At 40.0% G+C, this 22878-nt stretch overlaps 1 protein-coding gene across 1 annotated transcript in view; it reads right to left on the bottom strand.

Annotated features, from left to right (window-relative positions):
* The window catches only part of WARS2 (tryptophanyl tRNA synthetase 2, mitochondrial), a 38876-nt gene extending 28905 nt beyond the window's left edge, over window positions 1-9971 (bottom strand). The window contains 2 exon segments of the mRNA XM_066175522.1: window positions 9676-9914; window positions 9917-9971. Of these exon segments, the coding sequence (XP_066031619.1) occupies window positions 9676-9914; window positions 9917-9971 (294 nt within the window).
* Between the last annotated feature and the right edge of the window lie 12907 nt (window positions 9972-22878).

Below are 22878 nucleotides of genomic sequence, written 5' to 3'. Positions count from 1 at the left end.
CATTTAACACTTGTAAACTGTACACTTGTACATGCCCACATTTAGAAATGCACATTGCTCAACAGAATAAATGTAATATCAACAAGTGAACAATTAGCATTTATTTTGCTACAAGATACATGTGGAACTGTCAAAATGCAGAGAAAAGCATAATATATTCCTAAATTATAGACTATTTGATATATGAAAGATTGCTGTGATTTTAATATATTACACTATTCCGAGTACCAAAACCTTAACAACCTCGAAGCAAAACAAAACAGAAGGCTAAAGAATGCCCCCACATTAAATACTTCCCTCACAGAGAAATTAGAGTTTTATGTTTTTGATCACAGTGATCCAAATCTCTTAAAACCATCTGATTGCTCTTGCTCTTTCTCTGACCTCTAGCTGAAAGAGATTTTATTGTATTATTTAATAAATCCTCTTCAAGTGAGGAGTCAGCTTGCTACTAAGATTGCCCTATGGGATATAAACAAAGAATGTCAACTAACATCTAGAGGGATGTTTTTTAAAAAACACTTTTTCTTTGGAATTACTATGTTTCTTCAGAATATTGTCCTAGAAACTGAAAGAGTAGTTCATTTCCTCTCCATTATTTTATTTGGCAATTTCCTGAAGCAAGGAAAAGTTGGCTTCATTTCACATGGGGCCAAAATTAACACAGCTGTTCAAAAACTTTCACCTTGTGGTCACAGCATGAAATTCATCTCAGGTGAATAGAAAAGTTTTAAAACCACCTGATGGATGTTGAGAGGCCTTAGAATGTGGAAATCCCAGTAAATTCCCTAATGATGCACACATGCAAAAAGAAAATGCTACAGCTGGTCCTTCTTGTCTATGCTGGAGAGAGTTCTATGAATTCAAGTATTTTAGACATAATGATCACACTTGTATAAAGGACTTCTAGAAAATTTAAAAAACTTTTTCTAGAGTTAGACAATACTTACAGACTACATTTAAACTGTTGTTACCAGTGCAGGCTGGTCCTGAAATCACCAGGCTGGGCTGTTTCCACCGAAAGGACAAACAACAGATGAGCAATGGATGAGGGGGACAAACACAAGTGTTTGTGCTCAGGTCAAGAGGATGTAGCCAAATGAGATGGTGACAGCAAACTGTGACTTGCTTCTTAGACAGCTTGAGCCCAGAAACATCAAATGAAAAGTTCCTTAGTTTGTGTGTGACACTCACTGCTTTGGTTGTCCTAAAGAGGAGATGCTCCTCACTAACTTACCTGTATTATGCAAACTGGCCCTCAGAAAGCCAGGCAAATCAACAACTCTCAGTTTGGATGTATCCCATGAAGCGTATCAGTGTAAAAAAAGCCGTGTTTTTACTGTTAGTATCCCAGAGATGTACAGTAGTCCATTGTCTTTGGCTACTGGCAAGTATTCTGGATACTGGAGACTTACAATGTTCCACCGTCAACTGTGAATGTGGCTGTGGAGGGAGTGACAGCACCTCTGGCTGTTGTGACCTGGCTTGATGCCTGATGAAGCAGAGTCAGAGCACTGACATTGCTTTAACTTTGCAAAGATCTAAAATGTAGATATCGCAAAAAAAAAAAAAAATACCCAACAAAACACTCCAGTGGAAGTGCTTGAAGAGCAGAAGAACGTGAGCTCGACTGGAGAAATTACGTGGGCTAGTTTGTTGCCAGCAGAGATGCAAAATGAGATTCAGTCAGGAATTCAGAGGGCTGGACCCCTCATTCCCTTTACATAAGCAACAAAGAGGCTTTGAAATGTTTGAAACTCTTTTGTTCTTCCATGCAAAAGGAAAGCACCCTATGGATGCCTATTAAGTAAAGTCTTTCCACATCTTGGCAAGTATGTGATTTCAAGAAAAATATTTTCAAATGGATAACCCAATTCAAGAAGAAGTCAAAGACCACCTTTGAAAGAAACTTTGATGTTGTTATAAAAAGATTATATTTAGGAAGGATAGCATAACGTGGTCCTGTTGTTAAAAGTTTGTACCTCCCCATATTTCCTTGGTGTTTTTCATGTAAAAAGCAATGCTGGTAAGCAGAGGAGTGAATGCCCATGAGACACAGGATTAAGGGAGAATCCCTGAAAAGAACTACTCCTGACTGTTGGATAAAGACAAAACAAGCCGTTTAGCAATCTCACTGCCAAAGGGCAGGGATATTGGAGCATCAACAAGTGTGAAAGCAAGTGACAAAAATAGTTGCTATGTGAATCTTAGGTGAGATCATCAGGAAGCCTGGAGTCTTTTATTGACATGGAAACACTGCTAAATCTTTCCCAAGGTACAGCTATCACACACAGATTTCAAAGACAGAACTATGCATCTGGCAAAAGGAAAAGATGATGGTGAGACTAGAAGTTGTGAAGACATTTGCAATTCACTTTCTTTTTTACTGCTGTCCAACAACCTGCAAATGAGATTAACTGGTCAGCCAGACTCGACACTATGCAGCCCAACATACAATAATTGATTGTCACTGAGTGTATGTGATTAGAAACAACAATGATGGGATTCAGAACAACACATGTTCCATCTGTCAGAATGGAGAATGTATACAATTTCATCTCCTTTCAGCTTCTGAATCCTTCTGGGAATTGGAAGAATCTTACAGAAGCTCTGAGCTTCAAAAGTGGAAACATAGCACTATCCAACTCTAGGATCTTTCTACACAGGAATGTAAATATTGACACCCACCTACATAAGTGAATGAGATGGGTTTACCACACTTTGAAATGTCAACAAGAAGCATTTAATTTACCTTCTAATCTGTAATGTAAGGCTCCAAACCACTTATCTATAAACAATACAGGTAGTCTAAACAAAAAGAAATTCCTAGTCCGAACAGTTATGGAAGTGTCATCTAAACAGAAATGAAGCATAGAAGGGTTTTATCTGCCTGCTACAAAGAAAACATCCTTGCAGTAGTTTATAACATGAACTACGTGCAACACCATGAAAACTGAGGAAACCCCTGTTTTTAAACTTCACACAACACTTATTCTTCATACAGTTATTGTGCAGAAATCACTGAAGCAACTGGGTCAACTTCACCACTCTACTGCTTTGGCCAGCTCCAAGGAGCAGATGCATGCCCTAGCACAATTCAAAGAACTTGAAGCTAAAAGTAAAAGCACATATTTCATTTCTGGTAGCAATCATCATATTTCAGCACAAGAATGAGGGAAATGAAAAAGTAACTATATAGCTTTCGTTGTCTATTTTTGTGTGCATACATATATACAAATATGTACCTATTTCCTCTCATATCCAGCAAGAACTTCAGTGCACTCTCAAGGTGGACTTCTATTTCAGGAGGCAAAAATATATTTAATCCTGTCCAGTGGATATATAGCTTTGCCTGATACAGCAGAAAATTATAAAATCTGCTATGTGATCTGTCTGAGTTGGGGACCCTAAGAATGATACTGTTAGTCAAGGGCTCAAATAAAGGGAAATTGAAATTTCAATTCACTGATTACAAACATAGCAAAACTCAAAAAATATAGGATCTAAGTCAACTTAACTGCCTTGGGGTTTTTTCTTCACTTCAATTTCTTATCCTGCTGCAATTTGAATCAATTCCACAAAATGTTCATCTAACCCTAGAGTAGCATCATAAACCACAACTTGTGTCATGGAAAAAGTAATCGTCAAGAATAGCACTGGCTGTACTAGTAAATAGAAATTCTATCTGCCAATGAACCAGCATTAAAATGGGACCCCGGTCTGCTGTCTAGAGACAGAGGTGATCTGTTACAGACTGACCCACAATGCTTGTTCAGCATAAGCACCGGAGAAGTTCACACAAAACTTCAACATCCACAAGGGCCAGAGTAGCATCTTTCATTAAACACTGTACAAAAACATGTTAATAAAAACAGAAGTCCCTCAAGAGAAAGAACAGGCTTAGTCAAGACACCGAAAGCAAGGGCCAGAGGGGGAAAGAATGGTGGGACTCTACCCAAGCCCTGCCAAGATGCCAGAATAAAGGGCTGTTTCCTGCTAAAACAATCTATGTTTGCCAGATGTTATTGTTAGAAGTCATTATGGAAATGAATAGGACACATTCAGCCTCAAAGATCCTTCATTTCTGTCTACAGTGGGGGCTCTCTCTGTGCAGCTACAACAGTGGTCAAAATCCACTAGAGACAAGGCACTAAGCAAAGCAGATTACAAGGAATCTCTCTACAACTGGAAGTCTAATAAATCTGTGTGGAAACCTGAGATCTCCCAAATCCAGTGAAAACCCGAGAAATGTGTATTCTCACTGTGTACTAACTTGCCTTCCGCTCTGAAAATGATACAAAAGCTATTGACTTCATTCTTGCATAAAGAACTATTCCACTGCTTTATCTGAAAGATAAGGCAGTTTCCCTAGAGGATTAAATATGTTATTTAGTTATAATTTTACCTATTTACCTATTTATTTAGCTACTTAGTGATTAGAATAAAAACAAGTGACTGATTAGGAAAAACTTCCATTCTAGCCTGAACAGAAGACACCAGAGGTTTAATCCAAAGGCTGGAATATGTAGCTAAATCTAGTTGATTTCATAAGGATCTGGGTAACTGAATAACTTTCAGTGCCCAATTACAAGAGTAAAAAGTGTTAAAATTCAGGAAAACAGGAAATTAAAAAAAAAAAAAAAAAAGAAGAAGGCAAGAATTTCTACATATGAATCCACATAGAGGCTACCTTAATTGGAAAGAATTTCTCAAATCACTTGTATCTTTCCTGAAGGTCCTGTATATCACAATATATTGAACCAGCCCATACTGGTCACCAGAAAACATCGGGGTCTTGGCTGCCTAACATGTATTTGCATTTCCAGACTTTTTTCCTCAATCAAAAGCACTTTGCTACTTCCAACCTTCATGCTCTCTAGAAGAAAGAGATGCAACACAGGGGACTGTCACAATCATAAATCCAGGGCAAGCACTTAAAAATCTGCCTGTTCATCCATCAATTTCAGCACACAAGTGTCTGTACAGGCATTCTGAAGTTGACCTGCTGCAGTAACCTGTGTATGTGTGCAGCTTGTTACATGCACCTGGGGACTCATTTCATTAATGGTTAACAAAGTGACCCCTATGTGACAGCAACAAATTCAAGATGGGAACATGGATGCTTTCAAATTGTTTGCATTTCATTCATAACACATCTGAATGATACTGAAAATTGAGCTCTCTCCCCCACTGTAGTTTTAACTACAATCTTTGAAATCCTTAAGGACTAGCGTCTGGTAGTTTCAGTTACTTCCTTTCTCTGGAGCCCATATGGTAACTATAGCTAAAAATTTTGAAGATTTTATTTGCAATCTGGGAAAAAGCATTTTAATGGTCTTCTCCAAAACAACCCTTCAATTTTTATCTAACTGTGACTTTTTCACAGCCATCTTTGTTAAAAAATATGAAACATGACCAGTCATTAACATGACTAGCACAGTAACAATAGAGTGTTCAGGTGGCCTGAATATAGAAGGAACAATACTTCCTCAAAAAAAAAAATAAATCAAATTTCATCAGGCCCAAACAATCTGAAGATCTCCTCTTAAAGTACTGACAATACTGGCCACAATCACTGAGGTTTGTTCACAGAGGTCCAGCAAAGTATCAGAAGACCAAAAAAGGAAAAATGGCATTCCCATCTTCAAAAACACAGGAAAAGAGGAGCAGTCTGGGAGGTAGTCTGCTTAGCATCAATACTCAGTGAACAAAACCATCTTTTGCAATTCCTTAGAAGATAACTAGAGGAAAACAACAGCAAATGTGGATTTGTTAAGAGCAAAGAAAGCCAGATTAGTCTAACTGGCCTTGAGACTCATTAGGCTGCCACAGTAGAGGAAGATGCAGTAAATGCCTCTTGATTTTAGCACCACCTTTGGTCATGAACTGTAAAGCACACAGAGAAACTACATTCAGGGATTTATTCTGTAGTATTTTTTAAAGATATTGACTCAGGTAAAGAAACAGACACATTCCTAAATGAGCTGCTAAGATTATCACAATATTGGCTAAGATTCCTTGGATTTCAAGATCCTGTCTCCTGACTAAAAATTCACCAGAGGTATTTTCTGTGCAACACTCACCAAAAGGTAGAAAAAACATCCTTGGAACAGTGGGACTTGAACAAATTTTCTCTCTGTATGACCTGAACATTATGCACTAGAGTGAGTGGCTTGAGTTTCATTACAGCAAATCTAACTTGGAGTGCCAAAAAAAAAAAAAAAAAAAAAAAAAAAGAAGAAGACTAAATTCTAGCACCAAAGAGGAAAGGATTTTGTATTAAAAAAACATCAACTCTTATGGCTGGAAGATGCAGTTCTGTACCACATAAAGCTAAAAGGGAATCCACTTTCTTGATGCATCACTCCTGTGAAAGTTGACAAGAGATGAAGGTTGTAGGACACCAAAATGTACAGCTTGGCAACAATAACACAGCCACTGTATTATTGTTGAAGGCTATGATCATGTGTGAAGGCCAGGCAATGCTTTCCTACTAAAGAGGAAGACTAGGGTAGGAGAAAAAGCAGCAAAATGAGAAATTCTCATTTTCTTTAAAAGATATTTTCAGGAAGAAAAGCAATACAGGTATTAGAGTATCTTTATAGTAATTATAATAGTGATAGCTACTTTGATACTAGAAAAGAAAAATGATGCCAAAGACTCCTGACTTCTTGAAGGCAAATAACATCTAGATGTATTCTTCCAGCTGAGTGTCTGGAAAGCCATCTAGTGATGCACGAGACCATTAGAAGCAAGACCTTGCCATTCTGCTACTTCCCCTTTGCAGCCAAGACTAAGCCTAATCCGTGTTTTGTCAGGACATATACCAACAACCGAGTGACTCACCTTAGATTAAATTTTCCCACTGACAGGTTATGCCATAGTTGCATTTCTCATGATTTTATCAGTAATTCCATGGAGTGCCTGTAGCTGCAATTTTTAAGAGTGTCTCATCAAAAAAAAAAAAAAACGATTTGATGAAATGACTTTCTATAACCCTGGCTTAGAGAGCACTGAAGAACAGTAAATCAGGAAATTTGAAAATGAGCTCATAAAAGTCAAGATACTCCAAATGTAATTAATCTCTCCAACAAACAATTACTTTCTTCTTAACCACATTCATTATGCCTACAAATTTTAGTTGTGTACTAGAAATATGTACAACGAAATGTACAGAGCAACTTTTCCACAGCATGGTAAATCCAGCACAGTGACGAAGTGTGCACTACAGTGAAACAAAGCTGAAACCACATAAAATGACAAAATCCCACAACATACTGGACTTGCAAATTTAAAACCAGAGGAACACCTTCAATTACTGCTGTTACTTGAGGGTGGGTGATCTGAAGCTACACAAAGGTGGTCAGAGCATGGTGCTAATAACACCATGGTTGTGGGTTCAACCCCCATAGGCGGTTTTACTTAAGAGTTGAACTGGATGATCTTTGGGGGTCCCTTCCAACTCAGAATATTCTGTGAATCTGTGAACCAAGACTAACTTTGTGGTTGGTTTTTTTGGTGGTTGGTTTGGTTTTTTTTTTTAAACATTTAAAGAATAACAGGAAGGAAGCACATTCTCTGACCTATCACACCTTTACGATATCATGGCAACAGCAACCAGGAGATAAAGCACCTGGCAAGTAATCTTGACCTGACAGGTGACTCAGAGGTGGCAGAGAAATGCACATCAGAGTAAATATTAAACTACAGCATGAGCAATGTTCACTCAGAGCAGATTTCTATACTATGCAAGATAAACCAGATTTCTTTGCTGGAGGAATGAAAGCAGGGGAGGGCATCTGTTGTGATACTGAACAGAGCCAAAAGAGTCACCATGTGCATCAGGAAAGACAAGCATATCCAAATCCTTTCAATATTTTTCAAGGAACTTTTGAATGTTAAAATAATGAGTGGTTTGAGGTATCTTTGCAAGAACTGCTTTGGCAACCTATTACAGGGACAGTGTAACTGTTCAAATTTTAATTGTTAGAATCCTAGGAAGATTTAGGCACACGTAAATGAAATTAAATCAAAGCACCTCAAGACATGGAGGCATCTGACAAGCTTATTGAGTATGCCATTTTATGATTCTTTAGCTCTTCTATATTGTTACAATTCAATGCACTTATACATAAATGAATTCTGAAACAAAATTATAAGCAGAAACCTTACTCTGCCTCACGCTAACAACTAGTAGGAAGAACACAGTTACTAAGTAAAATACCAGTTATCAAAGCTTCATATGGCATAACAGGTTCTTCCGCTTTTGCTTTCACTCTACCTCCTCAATAGAAAGGGCAGAATCAAGGTCATCAGCACAGTATTAGCTGCTTTAGAACATAAAGAAATATGCCTTGACTTTGTAATTTTAAGAATCCTGGTTCTGAAATAGTCCTGCAGTGTGTAGTTTACCCAGATTCACCAACAAATACACCAGCTTTTTGTGCATTAATGTGTTACAGCTTGATGTGCTCAAAATATCAACTGCATGGCTGAGGGTAACAGAACTCACTCGCTGCAAAATCACAGCCAATACAGATTACACCAGGAAACTGAAAGGAATCTTTGATCTTCTACTTACCCTATTTCTTTTTACAAGTAACACGAGACATATCTGTGCTGGCAACCATTCTGAATAACGTGTTCCATTATTGAAACATACCATACCATTCAGGATGCGGACGACATGCGAAAAGCAAGATTTTCACGAAAAAGCCAATTGTCCAGCTAGGGGAAACATCCTCTAAAACGATGCAATGTTAGTATTACTGTCGTCAAATTCCACTCATTTTAAAAACAAGGCTACAAGTTCTAAGGCAAGCCATTCATAGACAAAAAACTTGACGAAGGAGGCTGCCTAAAAACACAAGGTCACTGAATATATACCTACCTGACTTGGCTCATTGCTTAGGGCTATCTTCCAAAATACAATCAAAGCAATCAGTTGCTCCTTTATTTCAATTTTCTAATGGAGTGGAGAGGAATGAGAGGGGGGAAGGCTCCTGATGGTTACAATGAAAATCCCAAATGTATTAAAGTAATTTAAACACTACACCCCACTGAGGCCGCGTAAGTACCAACGGGAGGGGCTGACACACATCCATTCAGACACTTATGAGGTTCATTTTGTTCCTTCCCGCTGGAGAAGACGGGTGATTGTAGCCAGTAGGTGCACTGAAAATCGAAAGGGAAAAAGCAAAGACTAACGCTGAAACCTCGTACAACCCCAGCGGTATCTCAGCGCTTGAACGACCGCCAGGACGCCGGCACTTGCCGGCTCAGGCCTCCCTCTCCCCGCTGCCCGAGCGCCCCGCGGAGTCAAAGCCCCTGCGGCTGAGCGGAGCCAGCGAGAACCAGCGGGGAAGCGGGAGGGACGGGCCGGGAAGCGGGAGGGACGGGCCGGGAAGCGGGAGGCACGGGCCGGGAAGCGGGAGGCACGGGCCGGGAAGCGGGAGGCACGGGCGGAGCAGCGGGAAGGACGGGCCAGGAGCGCCGCTCCCCGAAGGGCGGCAGGAGCCGGCCCGGCCCGGCCCCGCCCCTCCAGCCCGGCGCATGCGCGGAGCCGGCCCGCGGCACGGGGCGCGATGGCGGCCGCGCGGCCGCAGCCGGAGCGCGGGGCCCGTCCCAGACCGGGCACACCGGGAAGCGACGGGGGAGATGCCCCAGGCCGGTTACCTGGCCGAGGGTCCCGCGGTGTAGGGCCCGGATCAGGCCACTCGGTGTCGCCATGGCAAAGGCGGGAAGGAAGAGGCGGGGGGGAGGGAAACAGGGCGGGAGGCCGGCAGGGTCCGCGCATGTCCCGCAGGCGCGGTGCCGGAGCGGCCGCCGGTGGGGCGCGGTCACCGGGAAGGGGCGGTGCTGGCTTCGGCAGTGGCGCAGGCCCTTGTCGGCGTGGAGGGAGTCTCTTCCCTCCGTTCCTGCTTCACCTGTGGGGTGTCCGTGAAACGGCGCCTCTCAGCAGCGCGTCCCATCCGTGGCCTCCTCCATCTCTGCATCCTTCCCGGCCGCCTGGTCTTGCCCACGGCAGCTCTTCCATGAAGAGATTCACAGCGTGGCCGCTGCTGGAAAGTGTGTACGTTTCCCCGTCCTCTCTTAACTAAAGTCAGCCCTCTCAGAAACCCCCCAGAAGCTGCTTTCTGCTCTCGGGTTGCTGTGCTCTGCCCGAAGGCTAAGGCAGAAGCAACTTTCGTTGTCCAGCACCTCAGACACAGCGTTTCACCTAATCCAGTCTTTGTTCCCATGTCTCTTCCATTGCACCAGGTAACAGAACCAAAGCAAGAAACGCCGAAGTTACTAGTAAGGTTTGACAAGCCCCTGAATGAGTTATACATCAACCCCTCCTGTCAGCTCCTCTGCAAAAGGTGCCTGGTTTCTCCCCAATTCGTTTCTCCCCAGTTCAGTCCCCAGACTGGGAAGCCACGAAATGCTTGTTACCGGTGTTCAGTGATGTAAACCCAAGCTCATCTGCAGGTCTGCAAACATCTGGGACAGTGACTCTGGGAATCTGCTATTGCAGGCTCCAGGGAAACAAACCAGCGATCAGGAAAGGAGGGGCCCTTGTAGGTCTGTTACCAGTGGACCTGTGCATTGGACCAGTGACTATTGCCAGTAGCCCACTCCAACCCTGTCATGGTGGTACTATGGAATGTTCTCAACTCTAAAATCTGGTTTTAGTAGTTAAACCCAGTGTAAATTTACATAGTTGTTTGTTTATTTTCACTTTGATGCATTGGTTAGTGCCAATTCTTACATTTTAAAACCATGTATGAAAAGTGCTTAGTACATAAGAACACAATATACTTTCCCAGGCACTGCTCTGATACAAATTGTAAAAAATTTACTTTGATTTTTTAAGAACTTTAACTTGAACCCAGAAATCATACATACAATTTTTTTTCACCATTTGCATCATCACTGTAAATATTTTTCATAATTCAAGCTGAAAAGTTCTATGTGTGATGTTCATCTTTGATGTTTTTATTCAGTTTTTGCTGAAAAGCAAAAGTGTGTCAGCCATTTTTGAGAACATAACTAGGCAAAAATGACATGGAGCTTGATGTGGGAAACATCAGGGAAGAAGCTGAAAAAATTGAATATGTTTTGAGATTTTCTAGTTCTAAGACCAAAAAATGATTGGACAAAAGCCTATGGCTGCTCCACTAATGGGAGAGTGAAGATAGGATCTAAGTGGAGCATCAGGCAATACCCCCGATGGTTGGAGGGATGGGCAGTTGCCCTACCCCCTGCCTCCCAACCAGAACTGTTCTCTTTTGGAGACTGAATGGAGCAGGTGGAGCTGTCTTAATCTAATGCCATGAAGAGTGGGATGCTGGAGAGAAATGGAATATAAACTTACCTTCAAAAAGTTGTGAAGAAAGTTGATGTAATGTGATGTGATGTGATAAGAAAACATTAAGACAATGGTTCTGTTGCAAGTAATTTAAACCGAAAAATCTTTTCCAGGATGTTTACCAGGGAAGAGGTTTCAGCATCTAATAAATGTCAATATTATAATGTGGTTATACATCGGTAAGTTAAGCATTGGTTTGCTTCAAAATGATGAAGAAAAAAGCTATGTAGAATTTAGCAATAAAAAACTAAAGAATGAAGTTAATACCACTGAAAAAGCATTAGTGCTCATTTTCAAGGTTATTAGAATTTGAGTTAATAAATGGAACAGTAAAACGTGATGCTTTTTAGACTTTTGTAATACCTTTGACTTAGTATCACAGAGAATTCTGATAAACATACATGAAATGGCTAAGGGCTGATCAGATGACAGGTCTTCAAGAGTTCCTGTTATAGTAGAGTTTTATGGTGGCTTATGCTTTTTCCTGCTCAATACCACTGCTGGTAATCTGGAAACAGATCCTGAATAATTTATTTTGAAATGTGCTGTTGACACAAATATTGACAGACTTGTAAATAACACTAAAAGTATCATGATCACAGATCATAGGAATGTATTAAATCAAAGCGTGTTTTAAAATCAAATTGAAACTGAAGTAAAAAGTTGAATTAAAGTTGGATTTTTTCCTTAAGCAGAACTGAGCCTGTGTTATTACTTTTGTATCTTTATTTAACCCAAATTTAAGCTGAACAAAAAAAAAAAAAAGAAAAAGAAAAAAATCAGTACTATATTTAACAGCTCTTTAACAGAAGAAGAGCTCAATGCCATGGCAGAAATCTAACAGGGGCAGAAGGATAAGCATGGGATGTTCTTGGTGCAGGCAGAGAGGGAGCATGGTGTGAATGTGTAAGGCAGGTGAGATGAGGAAGAGGTTGGCTTGAGAATCCCAGAATAGATGACACGGCTTGCATCCTGAGAGACAGCCAAGTTAAGAGAGGAGAAGGATTCACTGCTAATACTTACTGTCCTCTGAAATCTCCCACTGCTGCCAAAACACCCCAGCCTCTCTCATGTATTGTTCCTAGACACTTTCCCTCTACCCTTATTATTCCAATGTACATTATGAATCCATTCATGACTGTTGAGATATGAGGAATTTGCTACAGAGCCTAAATTGGGAAAATTTGATAAACCAGAACTCAGTCAAAATACCATAGTGCAATTTGCTGGTTTTAATACCACCAAACTGACTGTGGACTTAAAAACAAGAGTTTTAAACCATGTCTTTCAGATCAGCATGTGTCCCATGGGGCATGGTGATTTTGCAAGAGATCTAGAGGTTGTGTTGGACAAGGAAATCTATTTGCTAATGCTGTCCTGTAGCTCATATAGTCAAGTTTTCACTACTGGGTACCAGTCAGAAATTGCTAAGTCCACTTTGGGTTTCCATGCTTAAAAATCAGGGAAATAACTACACATGATAGCTGTAAAATTATTTAAGAAAAGACTGGGCATATGCACAGTTAAGTAATTAGTGAAGATGCAGGAAGTCCTAGAAGCAGAACAGAAAGCTTGTGATTCTTTTTGTCCAGGTAGGAAGACATCTGTAGCTGGGCTACAGCCCACAAAGTTTTTATTTTCATGAAGTCTTCAGGAGACAGTGCTTTACATAGGAGCTTATAACATTCTATGATGTGAACAAGATTCTGGGGATCAGTTAGGGATATGTAGAAAATTTTTATGCACAGGCTGCCTTACCTAACATAGAAATTAGAAGTTTGGGGTTTGGCCGCAGAGTGTAAAATGGAGGAATTGTTTAAGAAGCTGAATAAATTTTAAAAACCTGGCTTTATTCCTTGCCACTGTGAAAAATCATGTGCGCTAAAATATTTTTTGTTCCTCACCTGAAAAAAATCAGAAATTCTGTGCACTCCTAGCTAAAAGGTATTTTTTTTTGTTACTGTGCTTCCAATGTACTATATGCTAAAAACATGAAGCAGTCTAAAATATTAGAACCTGTTTGTTAATTTAACATGCAAGACTTACATTTTATGCTTAATTTGCACTTTATCTCCCTTCTTTAAGATAGAGTAACAGCTATTCAAGTCAGTATTGTCAAAATAATTTCACTAATACTCTTGAATCATTCACATCCTCTGATAAAAGTAACAAAAAAAATGTAGAAGGAAATTAGTAACTTTATACTCAATGAAGGGATTATGACAGGAAATCTTATGGAAAGAAAGATTTGGACACCATTTTGGATAAAAGAATTTTTTTAAAAAAATTAACAATACTCAACAAGGCAAGACTTTCGCAGAAAAAGTAGTATACTATGATATAGCTAGAGTCAGTATCATTATACAGAAGAAACGACGGAAATTAAATCTCATCACAGGGTTAATACTGTCATTTCTCAGTTTCTGAGTGATCAGTATTTTAATGTAGCTTGTGGGAAGGGTAATTATAACTATAATTGTTTTTATTGTTTCCAACGCATTGCTCAGATACTGTCTAAAATAGGATGCCTTTGTGCTGTGCATTACTCAAGCACGCACCAGATGACAGCTCCTGTTCCAAATGGCTCACAGTTAAAAAAAAAAAGAGTGAACACAGATCAAAGACACATGAGACACAGGATGGTAAATGAATTTGCAGAAATCAATATGCAAATATTGTTGTTTTTCAAATGAAGATTGATATTATCAAGGTACTGCTTGAATGAAAGAGCAAGGAAAAGGGATTTAGGCAAACTGGAGAAGGCAGAGGAGGGAGACCAGGGAGGTTGTGATGTGAAGAAGAGTGTGAGGAGAAGTTTGAACAGGCAACCAAGCAGCACAGGAAAGAGCCCAGTCAAACCCTTCACATATAAAGAACTTCACTTGAGATGTGTAGGTTGGTGTAGTTTAAAAAGCACGTCTTCAAAATTCCTGAGAGCCTAGAGTTTAGCAGCAAGACTGGCTGAAGAGGATGAATCAATTACTCTTACCTGTTCATTTTGTATTTTACACATGCTATGGAAGAATCTTTTGGCCATTTTTATACATCTGTCTGTTCAGTGAAGCTTTAGCAGGGTAGTCATTTGGAAGTGCTGAAGATATGGCAAGGAGCAGGAAGAGGAGTTGTACTCTTCTTGTCTCTTGTATGCTGAAACTGTTGGTAGTATCAAAGCATTGCTGAGAGCTATATCCTCTGAAGTTACTGGAAAAACACTGTGTTGGTAGCCACTGAGAAATAAAAACACCTAGAATCTTCTGAAATCTGTAAACCTTTTCTCCCTATAATATGTTTGGAAAAAGAAATCTTTCCTACGTGTTCTTTTGTATTATCATCAGTTATGGTGACTGTGTTCTTTACATTCATTTTGAATCTGTGTTTCCTGTCATGAGCAGATTAAAAACAGAAGAGAGTGGAGTGAAAGTTTTCTATTGCAAACATCTGTTTCTGAAAAAGGATTGTATTTCCATGTCCTGGAACATCAAGGGGAAAAGCTTGCCCTCCCCAGACACACACCTTTGGTTTGCAGCAATAAGGAGTTTATAGACAAGATTGCTTTACTACAGTAAATAGAAAACCCATTTCTGCTATTATTTCCGGTGAGTAATACAGCCTGGATGTCTGAGGAGACCTTCAATTGTTCCCAGCAGAGAGCTATCTTATTCTGCATCTCTAAAATGCTTAACAAATTTTTGGGTGTAACATAAGCAATGCTTTTAAAAACTCCTGTCTTTTGTATCTGAAATTGCATTTTATATGCAAATATTGCTGTCCAAATAAGTGTTCCTAGGGAGTGTCATTAGAATTGGTGAATGTATTACCCCGTGTAAGTCAAATGAAATCCACAGAAGAAAGCCCAAAACTACAGTGTCAACAGACTTCACAAGAAAAAGAAAATATGCGGGTGTATTGTCCTTATCTGTCTCCTTTTAAATAACACAAAGCTGGAAAAGGAGAGAAAAGATGTAAGAAGCACTTGGGGCCAGATATCCAGTACTTTTTCATACTTCTTGGTATTCTTAAAGGAATTTAGCCCTCGAAAGGAGGAAATGTATTTGTTTGGAAGCTGCCCTGAGACCTTTCTATCTCCTACATAAATGCTCTCCTTTTAAAACTTACTGTTATGCATCAGTGCAAATATCACCCAAAATATATTGCACTGGATTCATGTACGCCCTCACCCCATTGAACCCAGAAATCTGTTGGCAAAACTGGAACAAATTTGGGAAACAGTTTGATAGAATCATCATCTGGGCTGGTTCTTCATTTGTAATTGTCTTGGGCACTGGGGAGGCTTTTGCTGGTATGCAGCAGTGATTTTTTTCCTTTCCAAAGTGGAAGCACATCTTCAAGTAACAGTTTTTCTTTGGGGAACATTGTTAGTGAAGACGGTCTTCTGTCTCCTAATAATTTCCCTCATCTGCCAAATCTCCTTCATGTACACACAACTGATGTTGATATTTCCATATCTGTGGACATATTAAAAACTCAAGGCTTCAAATATTAATACTAGAATTAATAGAATAAAATGAAACCATGAAGCTTTAAAATTTCCAAACAAGCTTGGCAAAATGAAGAACTTGCTTGTTAGGAAAATCCTCGTAAGCGAACAGATTTGGAAAATTCAGGAATAGGTAGGAATTCACAGTCTGAACCTGTGCTTTGTAACTCTGTTCAGTTTGGTAAGGGAACTCACAGTTGGCTTTTTACAGTGGCAATTAATATGACATCTCTCTCACTTTCTCTTGAGGATATATTACAGTGTGAACATCTGCCTGTGACTTACATGGCTGTCCAAGATACTCAGAAGACAAGCTAGAAAGAATAAAAAAGTGAATCCTTCATCCTGCTTGTTGGAATAAGGACCCTGAAGATGTGAGAGTAGGGTACAGAGAGATCTGCTTGTCTAATTTGCATTTAAATTTGGGGTTATTAGGCACCAGACACTTATGTAAAGACATTGATGTAAACCCTATTATTTATTTTCATAAATAGTCCCAGTTTCTATTAAGTGTACCCTATTTCCAATATAAATTAGTCTAATATTACTTTCCAGTTTTAGATTGTGTAGCCTCACTACCTTTTAAGCTAAAACACATTTTAGTTTAAGAAATCATCTCTTCTTATAATCAAAGAATGGTTTTATTTTTGTTTTTTAAAGAAACAGCATGGACTTCTTTCCCCCTAACACTGTTGTAAAATAGGCTTTACACATTTTAAATTACCATTGTGACTCCTTAATCTTTTCAGCTTTTCAAGCTCTTCTGTTCAGGGCAAGCACCAAAATGTGCTGCAATATGATTGCTATTCTCATTATCATTCATCTGCTTCTACTCAACCATTTGCTAAAAAAAAAATTTAGAAACTTTACTGGAAAAGTTTGCAGATGATGCACAGATTGATAGAACAATAAATAGCATTTATGAATTTGAGAATAGGGTTAGCTGCTGCACCAAACTGAACTCAATTTTTTTAATCTAATCTCTATCAATTTCAGTGTCAGTGTTTTCCACAGTGCCACAATTTGTAAGGGTGACAGGTATTTTAGTCTCCAGGTGTGTGACCTTGTCCATTTATGTGAGTTCAGACTCATTGCTTGAATGAGTTCCCCTTCCTACCAAATAACCCAGCTGTGGATAACTAGCTCAATGCAGTTTATCATTCCACTAATCTGCGTATCATCTGCAAACTTTATTAGCAGCACTTTTCTATTTTCTTCCTTGTGGTTAATAAAAATGGTAATTGCTAAAATGAGATCAGGGGCTTAACACCAGTTGAACTGGTAATGATTTAACATCTAATGTACAATTCAATATACACTTTACTGATTATTTTATGTTAATCTAAAAATAAGACTATCATGAAGCACCAAAATAAACTCTTCTCAATAAAAATGTAGCTATGGCACAGCCAAGTGTATTTCTAGAAAGAACGAAGTACATAAAATTAGGGGGTTTTATGATTATCTCTAAAAAGATCACTCTCACATGATTATTTAATAACATTCCTAGGCAAAGTTTTTTGAAGTTTTTTTTTATTTTTTTATTTTACCTTTTATATACACTTTTGTGGCTATTCTCTGACTATTGTGTTCCCATCTGGGAAAAGCAAACCACCTATGGTTTATGGGACACTTTGTATGCAGCTGCTTTGTTTCATCAGAGCAATGAAAAGCTGCTGAAACAGATTCTAGCACCCTTTGCTTTCTGCACTCCAAATTCCTCCTGATTTGTCACCCCCCACCATCAATTATTCTTCATACCCCCTTGTTTGCATTCCCTTAGCTTGTCTTTATCCTGGGAATATGAGGAATACCCCTGGCTCACACGATTCTTCTCCCCTTGTGTTCCAAACTGATTCTTAATTCTGGTGGAGTGACCAGCTGCTGAGAGCACCAGGTGTGTTGGGGGTCACAGCAAAGCCTCCCGGCTCTGCCACCTTCTTATCTTGTGCCCTAGACTCAGGGAGTGCTTATGTCCGCTTTCCTCTTCGTCATTCCTTCAGGGAGAGGGCTCCTGGTTTGTTTCCCCATTGGTGCAGAAGACAAGCATGGTGCCTCCCACCTTCTTCTCAGTTTGTCTGAAAAGAGGGCCTGGCACAATAGGTGCTTTCCTCCCAGAGGCTTCATGTGAATGACCATACTTGCTGTTGGTTTTTGTAACTAAAAGTTGTTGTTGTTGTTGCTGTTGTTGTTTTTCCCCCCATGCAGAGTTGTTCCCTTTTGGACTGGCCACCATCATCCATTGTTCTCCATGAAACAGAAACTGCTATTGCCCTCGGGGGAGATAGTGGCTGCCTATACTGTGAGGCATCATAAAACACAGACCCCGTTGGGAACAATGGGGAAAAGCCTTCTCAACGTGGCCACCAGCTGAGGCCCACACCGAGCACTGGGGAGCAGCAGCCACGCTGAGGGGAGGCCATGGTCCACCAAGGAGCCTCTTGGCCCTGCCTGAGGGGAAACGAGGTTACTTGCAACAGGAAAAATGTCCAAACCAAACCAGCTTAATTACAAGAAGCAAGTGAAATAAAGTCTTTGTGCAAGGTTACAAAGAGTTCTACTTCTGTGTGAGCTAGCACAGCTCTTAGCCAGTTTTGTAGGGGAGATTGAAGTTCTTTTTGCCGCTTTCTCGTTTGGTTGCCTTGACTCCCCCTTAAAATGAAGTGAACAAATTTCTTATTAGGCAACAATTTTTGTCACAGAATAATAAGCATTTTTTCTATGAAAATATGATACTTTTCCAACCTCTCTCTCTTTTTCCTGGGTAGCCTTCTTCCTCATAAACTCTTGGCTCTATGGAGTATGTATTACTTTTTAACACGATCAGAGATAAAGAAAGGTCTCAATAGGTGGTTCCTTTTCAATCTTGAAGTAAATCACTATATTCAAATACATCTTTCAAGTTACTGTAAAATTTGTAATCAAATCATATAAGGTGTGCTGCTAAGGAGCGTACACTGTATTTTTTCATGGAGGGTAAGGAATCAACAAAGTATGCCTGAGTTTGAAGATTCTGCCTAATTCTAGAGTATTTTATTGCCTCTGAAACATGCTTTTGGTGACAAAATATTTTAAAAGATGAAAAATTTGAGGGCAAACATCATCAACAAATTTGCACAAGCCATAGGGTAGGAATGTTGTGATTATTTTTGAAAAGAAGCATTGCGAGTCAGGGAAATAAATTGGCAAGACCTCTCTTAACAGGAATGCAAACTGTTCAGGTAATTAAAATCACAGCATACTCAACCAAATCGAACTGTAATATGTTAAAATGTCTTGTACAGAAGCCTGCAGATCTCCATTCTTGTACATTTACAGTTCCTTAGGATGAACAATCATTTGCTGGTCACCTTCCACACTAAGAGAGTGTTTAGGAATAGCTTAAACGATGGAGTCCTCTGTCCCAACTTAAGCACTGAATGCAGGGTCGGAGGATTGATTAGAGTGATTGAAACAATGGAAAGCAGGAGGAAGCAGGAAGGGAGCAAACCCAAAAATCATGATACAAGAAATGAAGTGAATACACAATGGTCTTGAAAGAAAGCCAGGGAAAGGAGTTTTTTGAGCAGAGCACTGACGGCAAGCAGATCTGGGATCATGAGCAAAGCAATGCATTCTTGTTCAATCTTACTGTTATTTCAAGAAGTGAGACTTTTTTTGTAGTAAAACAAGATTACTTCAAAGAAATACCTAGTTCTTGTAACCAGTTTCTCATTCTAATGGAAACAGCCTGCGATATCATGCATACAGTGTAACTGCTCAGGCCATGGTGGAGTTAGACACTAAAACCAGAGAGGGCAAACAATGAAGAAAAACAAGGAAAGAGACTGAGGGAGATTTTAGAAAAAGACATGGCAAAGTGGGCAAAAAATGAAAACTTGCAGGAAATTAACCTAAGGCACAGAGATATAAAAGAATGTAGTCAAGGTGTAATCTTCAGCATGATAATCAGTCAACCAAGAGATGCTAATGTCTGGGGGAAAGAGTGAAGGAAAGAGTAAATCCTAAAGTGTACCCATGTTCAAATTTCTGATAAAAAGAGCCTGTCCCTCCCACCCCTTTGTCATTTCAGAAAAGCAGCCCTCTCTGACAGGCAGCCAGGCATGATGGAGGGCTAAAACACATGAAGCTGCTGCCCATTTGGAACACACTCTGTCTCCTTTCACATCTGCAGAGCATTTAGCTGCTTGCATCTGGTTGTGTTTGCGCAAATATAATTCCATATTCACTAATAATTCCCGAGGCTAAAGGCCCCTCTCCTGTAACCTTGTTAATATTCTCACAAGGCCTGGTGTGAACGCCTCACAGCATTTGGATTAGAATTCAGTCTGGTGGGTTCCCCCCCCCCCCCCCCGCCTCGTCTCTTACTCTTTCTCTCGCTCGTACTTCTCTGGCCTCCAGTTTCCTGGCCACCCACATGACGAGACACTCTCCCTCCCGCTCTCTCCCCATTCTCAGTTTCAAGGAATTTCCTTTTGTCAAAGGCAAAGTGTGATTGACATATTTTCCCCCTCTTAAGTGCAGTCTTCTTAATACTTGATTTAACTATGTCCTTATGGGGCTCGTATAATCATTACCTAGGTGAGAAAGAGACCCCCTGCTCCCTCACTAGCATCCAATCTTGGCCTTCAAGCGCCAGACAACTGGCTACTTAGCGCTTTTTACATGGTTCTTATTCACTTTTTAAAGACATTTTTATTAATTTGGTGGTGATGAGGTGTTCCAGATTGACAGCATTGGAAACTGAAGTAATTTGTTTGTCTACAAAACAGCTACACCAAAGCAGCAAAATGGCTGGCTCCCCTACCAGTGTTCATGGGGATCCCCTTTCAAAGCACCTCACCAAAGCCAGAAAACTTGCCTTCTCCTTTGGCCTTTGTGGAAAGAAGGCAATTCAATTTTCTAATCAGTACTCAACCCTGATGCAAAGACTGATAAAAAACTGAGCTGGAGCTCACCCTGGCCATAGTGTCACAGGAATGAGGGATGTAAACCTTTTGCTGGTCCACTTCTAGTTTCTGTTCTCTAGCACGAGAAACGGTTTCCTGTTGTTCTCCAGACTATTTTCCATGTTACCTGCATAGCACGGGCCGTGAACAAATGTCCACCCCAAGCGGAGTCCAAGGTATGTTAGGGTGGGGATAAAGGGTTGAAGGAGAATGGCTGTGAGATTTGGGAACATAGATGGGCTGCTGGCAGAAAATAAGGAAGGTGAGTCCCCAGGCTGGTAGTTTGGAGTCTTTAATGTTTCCCTGATTAATGTGTGTTGGGCTTCCTGCTGCAGTGCTCTGTTTTCATCCATGTCTTGTATACAGGAAAGTAAAACTCTGCATTATGATGTCTGTGGGTTTGTTGTGGGAATGGAGTTGAAGAGGTTGCTCAGACTGATCCAAAAATTTTCAATACAATGTAGGAAGGGTTATTAATGAGTTTTTGAATTAAGATTTGTAAGACCTTAACACACCTTTTAGTCTGTATGAGAACCAATCAGAGTTTTGTATTGAATTTAACAGTAATAGTCCTGAAAACTGATTGTTATAACTAACATATAAGGAAATATTTATAGTAATGTATGTTGAAAAATCATGCCACATCATTTTAACACCTTGTTTTCAGTTGTGTATGGACTTTGCTACATTTGAAATAACTACAATGAAATTTCCCATATCAGGGATTAATCTCTGTATCTTGTATCATTCTTTTCCATCTTCTGTGAAAAATGGAGGAAAAAATAAATAACTGAGTTTTCAGAAAAGGTTTTGAGAGACTATTGTCACATATGCTAAAAAAAGCTGAAAGGGATGCCAGTAACAATTAATAATCCCTACCTAATTTGGATGAAAGAGTTGTCTTTTGATTAGGAGATGGTGTGGAAGGTCCCTTTGATGTCAGGAATGTATTCTTGCCCATTTGCACAAAACATTTCCTGCATTTAGTCAAGTTGTGAGCCTCAGGAAGTCCCACTTCACACAAAGACATTAGAAATGCATGTTCTCTGAAGGATTTCTGCCCACTCTCAACCCCAGAGGTGGATGGCAATCTTCTCTTCCAGCAGAGCAGTGGGGTACGTGTTGTGCCCTCACTGTCTCAAGGCAGAGGAGATGAACAGTGCTGCTCCCTCCGTTGTGGTTTCAGTGTTTGTCTGACAGACCATGGGAGAGGAGAAGGAACCTTTCTGCCAAGACTGCAAAAGGTAGGGACCTGGGACGGAAGTACCGTGAATGAAGGCGTTGGGACAATTGAGCTCAGTATCTTGATGTTCTGAGAAAAGGGTGGGGGCATTACAGGTAGGACTGCAAGCATGATGAGGGAGAGGCATGGACCTCAGATACTTGTCTCCAGAAACAGATCAGGAATTTCCACACATTGGAATTTCATAAATTAAATATAAGAGGGAAAACTCACCCAAAACTAGAACTAGAAAAGTAATGATTCAGGCTTCAGAGCAGTTTTTGGATGATATGCAGTTTAAGACATGAGGCACCTACTGAACAATGAGTATAAAAGAAGACCTTGAATACGCCGAATCTTCAACAGAGAATCAATGGAAAATTGTTGTGTGGTCATGTAATTGAACATGATAAGGAAGTTCACAGATAGAGCTGAAATAAGGTCAGGCTTATTACTGATGATCCTTGACATCTGAGTGTTTCACTTTACAATACTAATAGTTTTTCAACATATTCGTACAGTACATTGACCTGGTTTAGCCTGTAGGCCAGGAACTCACTGCTGCAAAGCGAGTTAGGTTCTTTATCTTGTTAATGGCTTAAATTGAATTAAATAACAACTCTTTACCTTAGCCCTGGCTTCAAGCCATATGAATTCAAAAGAACGCCTCCGTTGCAAAGCCAGATTCTGTGTATTCTGCAATGAGATGGGACCAAATGGTAATGATATAAAAAAATCCTTTCATTCTTGTCTTCCTTTCTTCACACAAACATGTGCAGCTGTGGCCCATATCTGCTGAAAATAGTCATCACCACAATATGGCAATGAATATTTTCAACCATTCTTTTAAGAAAGCTTT

Source organism: Chamaea fasciata, unplaced genomic scaffold, assembly GCF_029207755.1.
Source record: "Chamaea fasciata isolate MVZ Bird 193981 ecotype frontalis unplaced genomic scaffold, bChaFas1.0.hap1 SCAF_2, whole genome shotgun sequence".
NCBI lineage: Eukaryota > Metazoa > Chordata > Aves > Passeriformes > Sylviidae > Chamaea > Chamaea fasciata.
The sequence above is the reverse complement of the archived record's forward strand: the minus strand, read 5'-3'. Positions and strand labels throughout refer to the sequence as shown.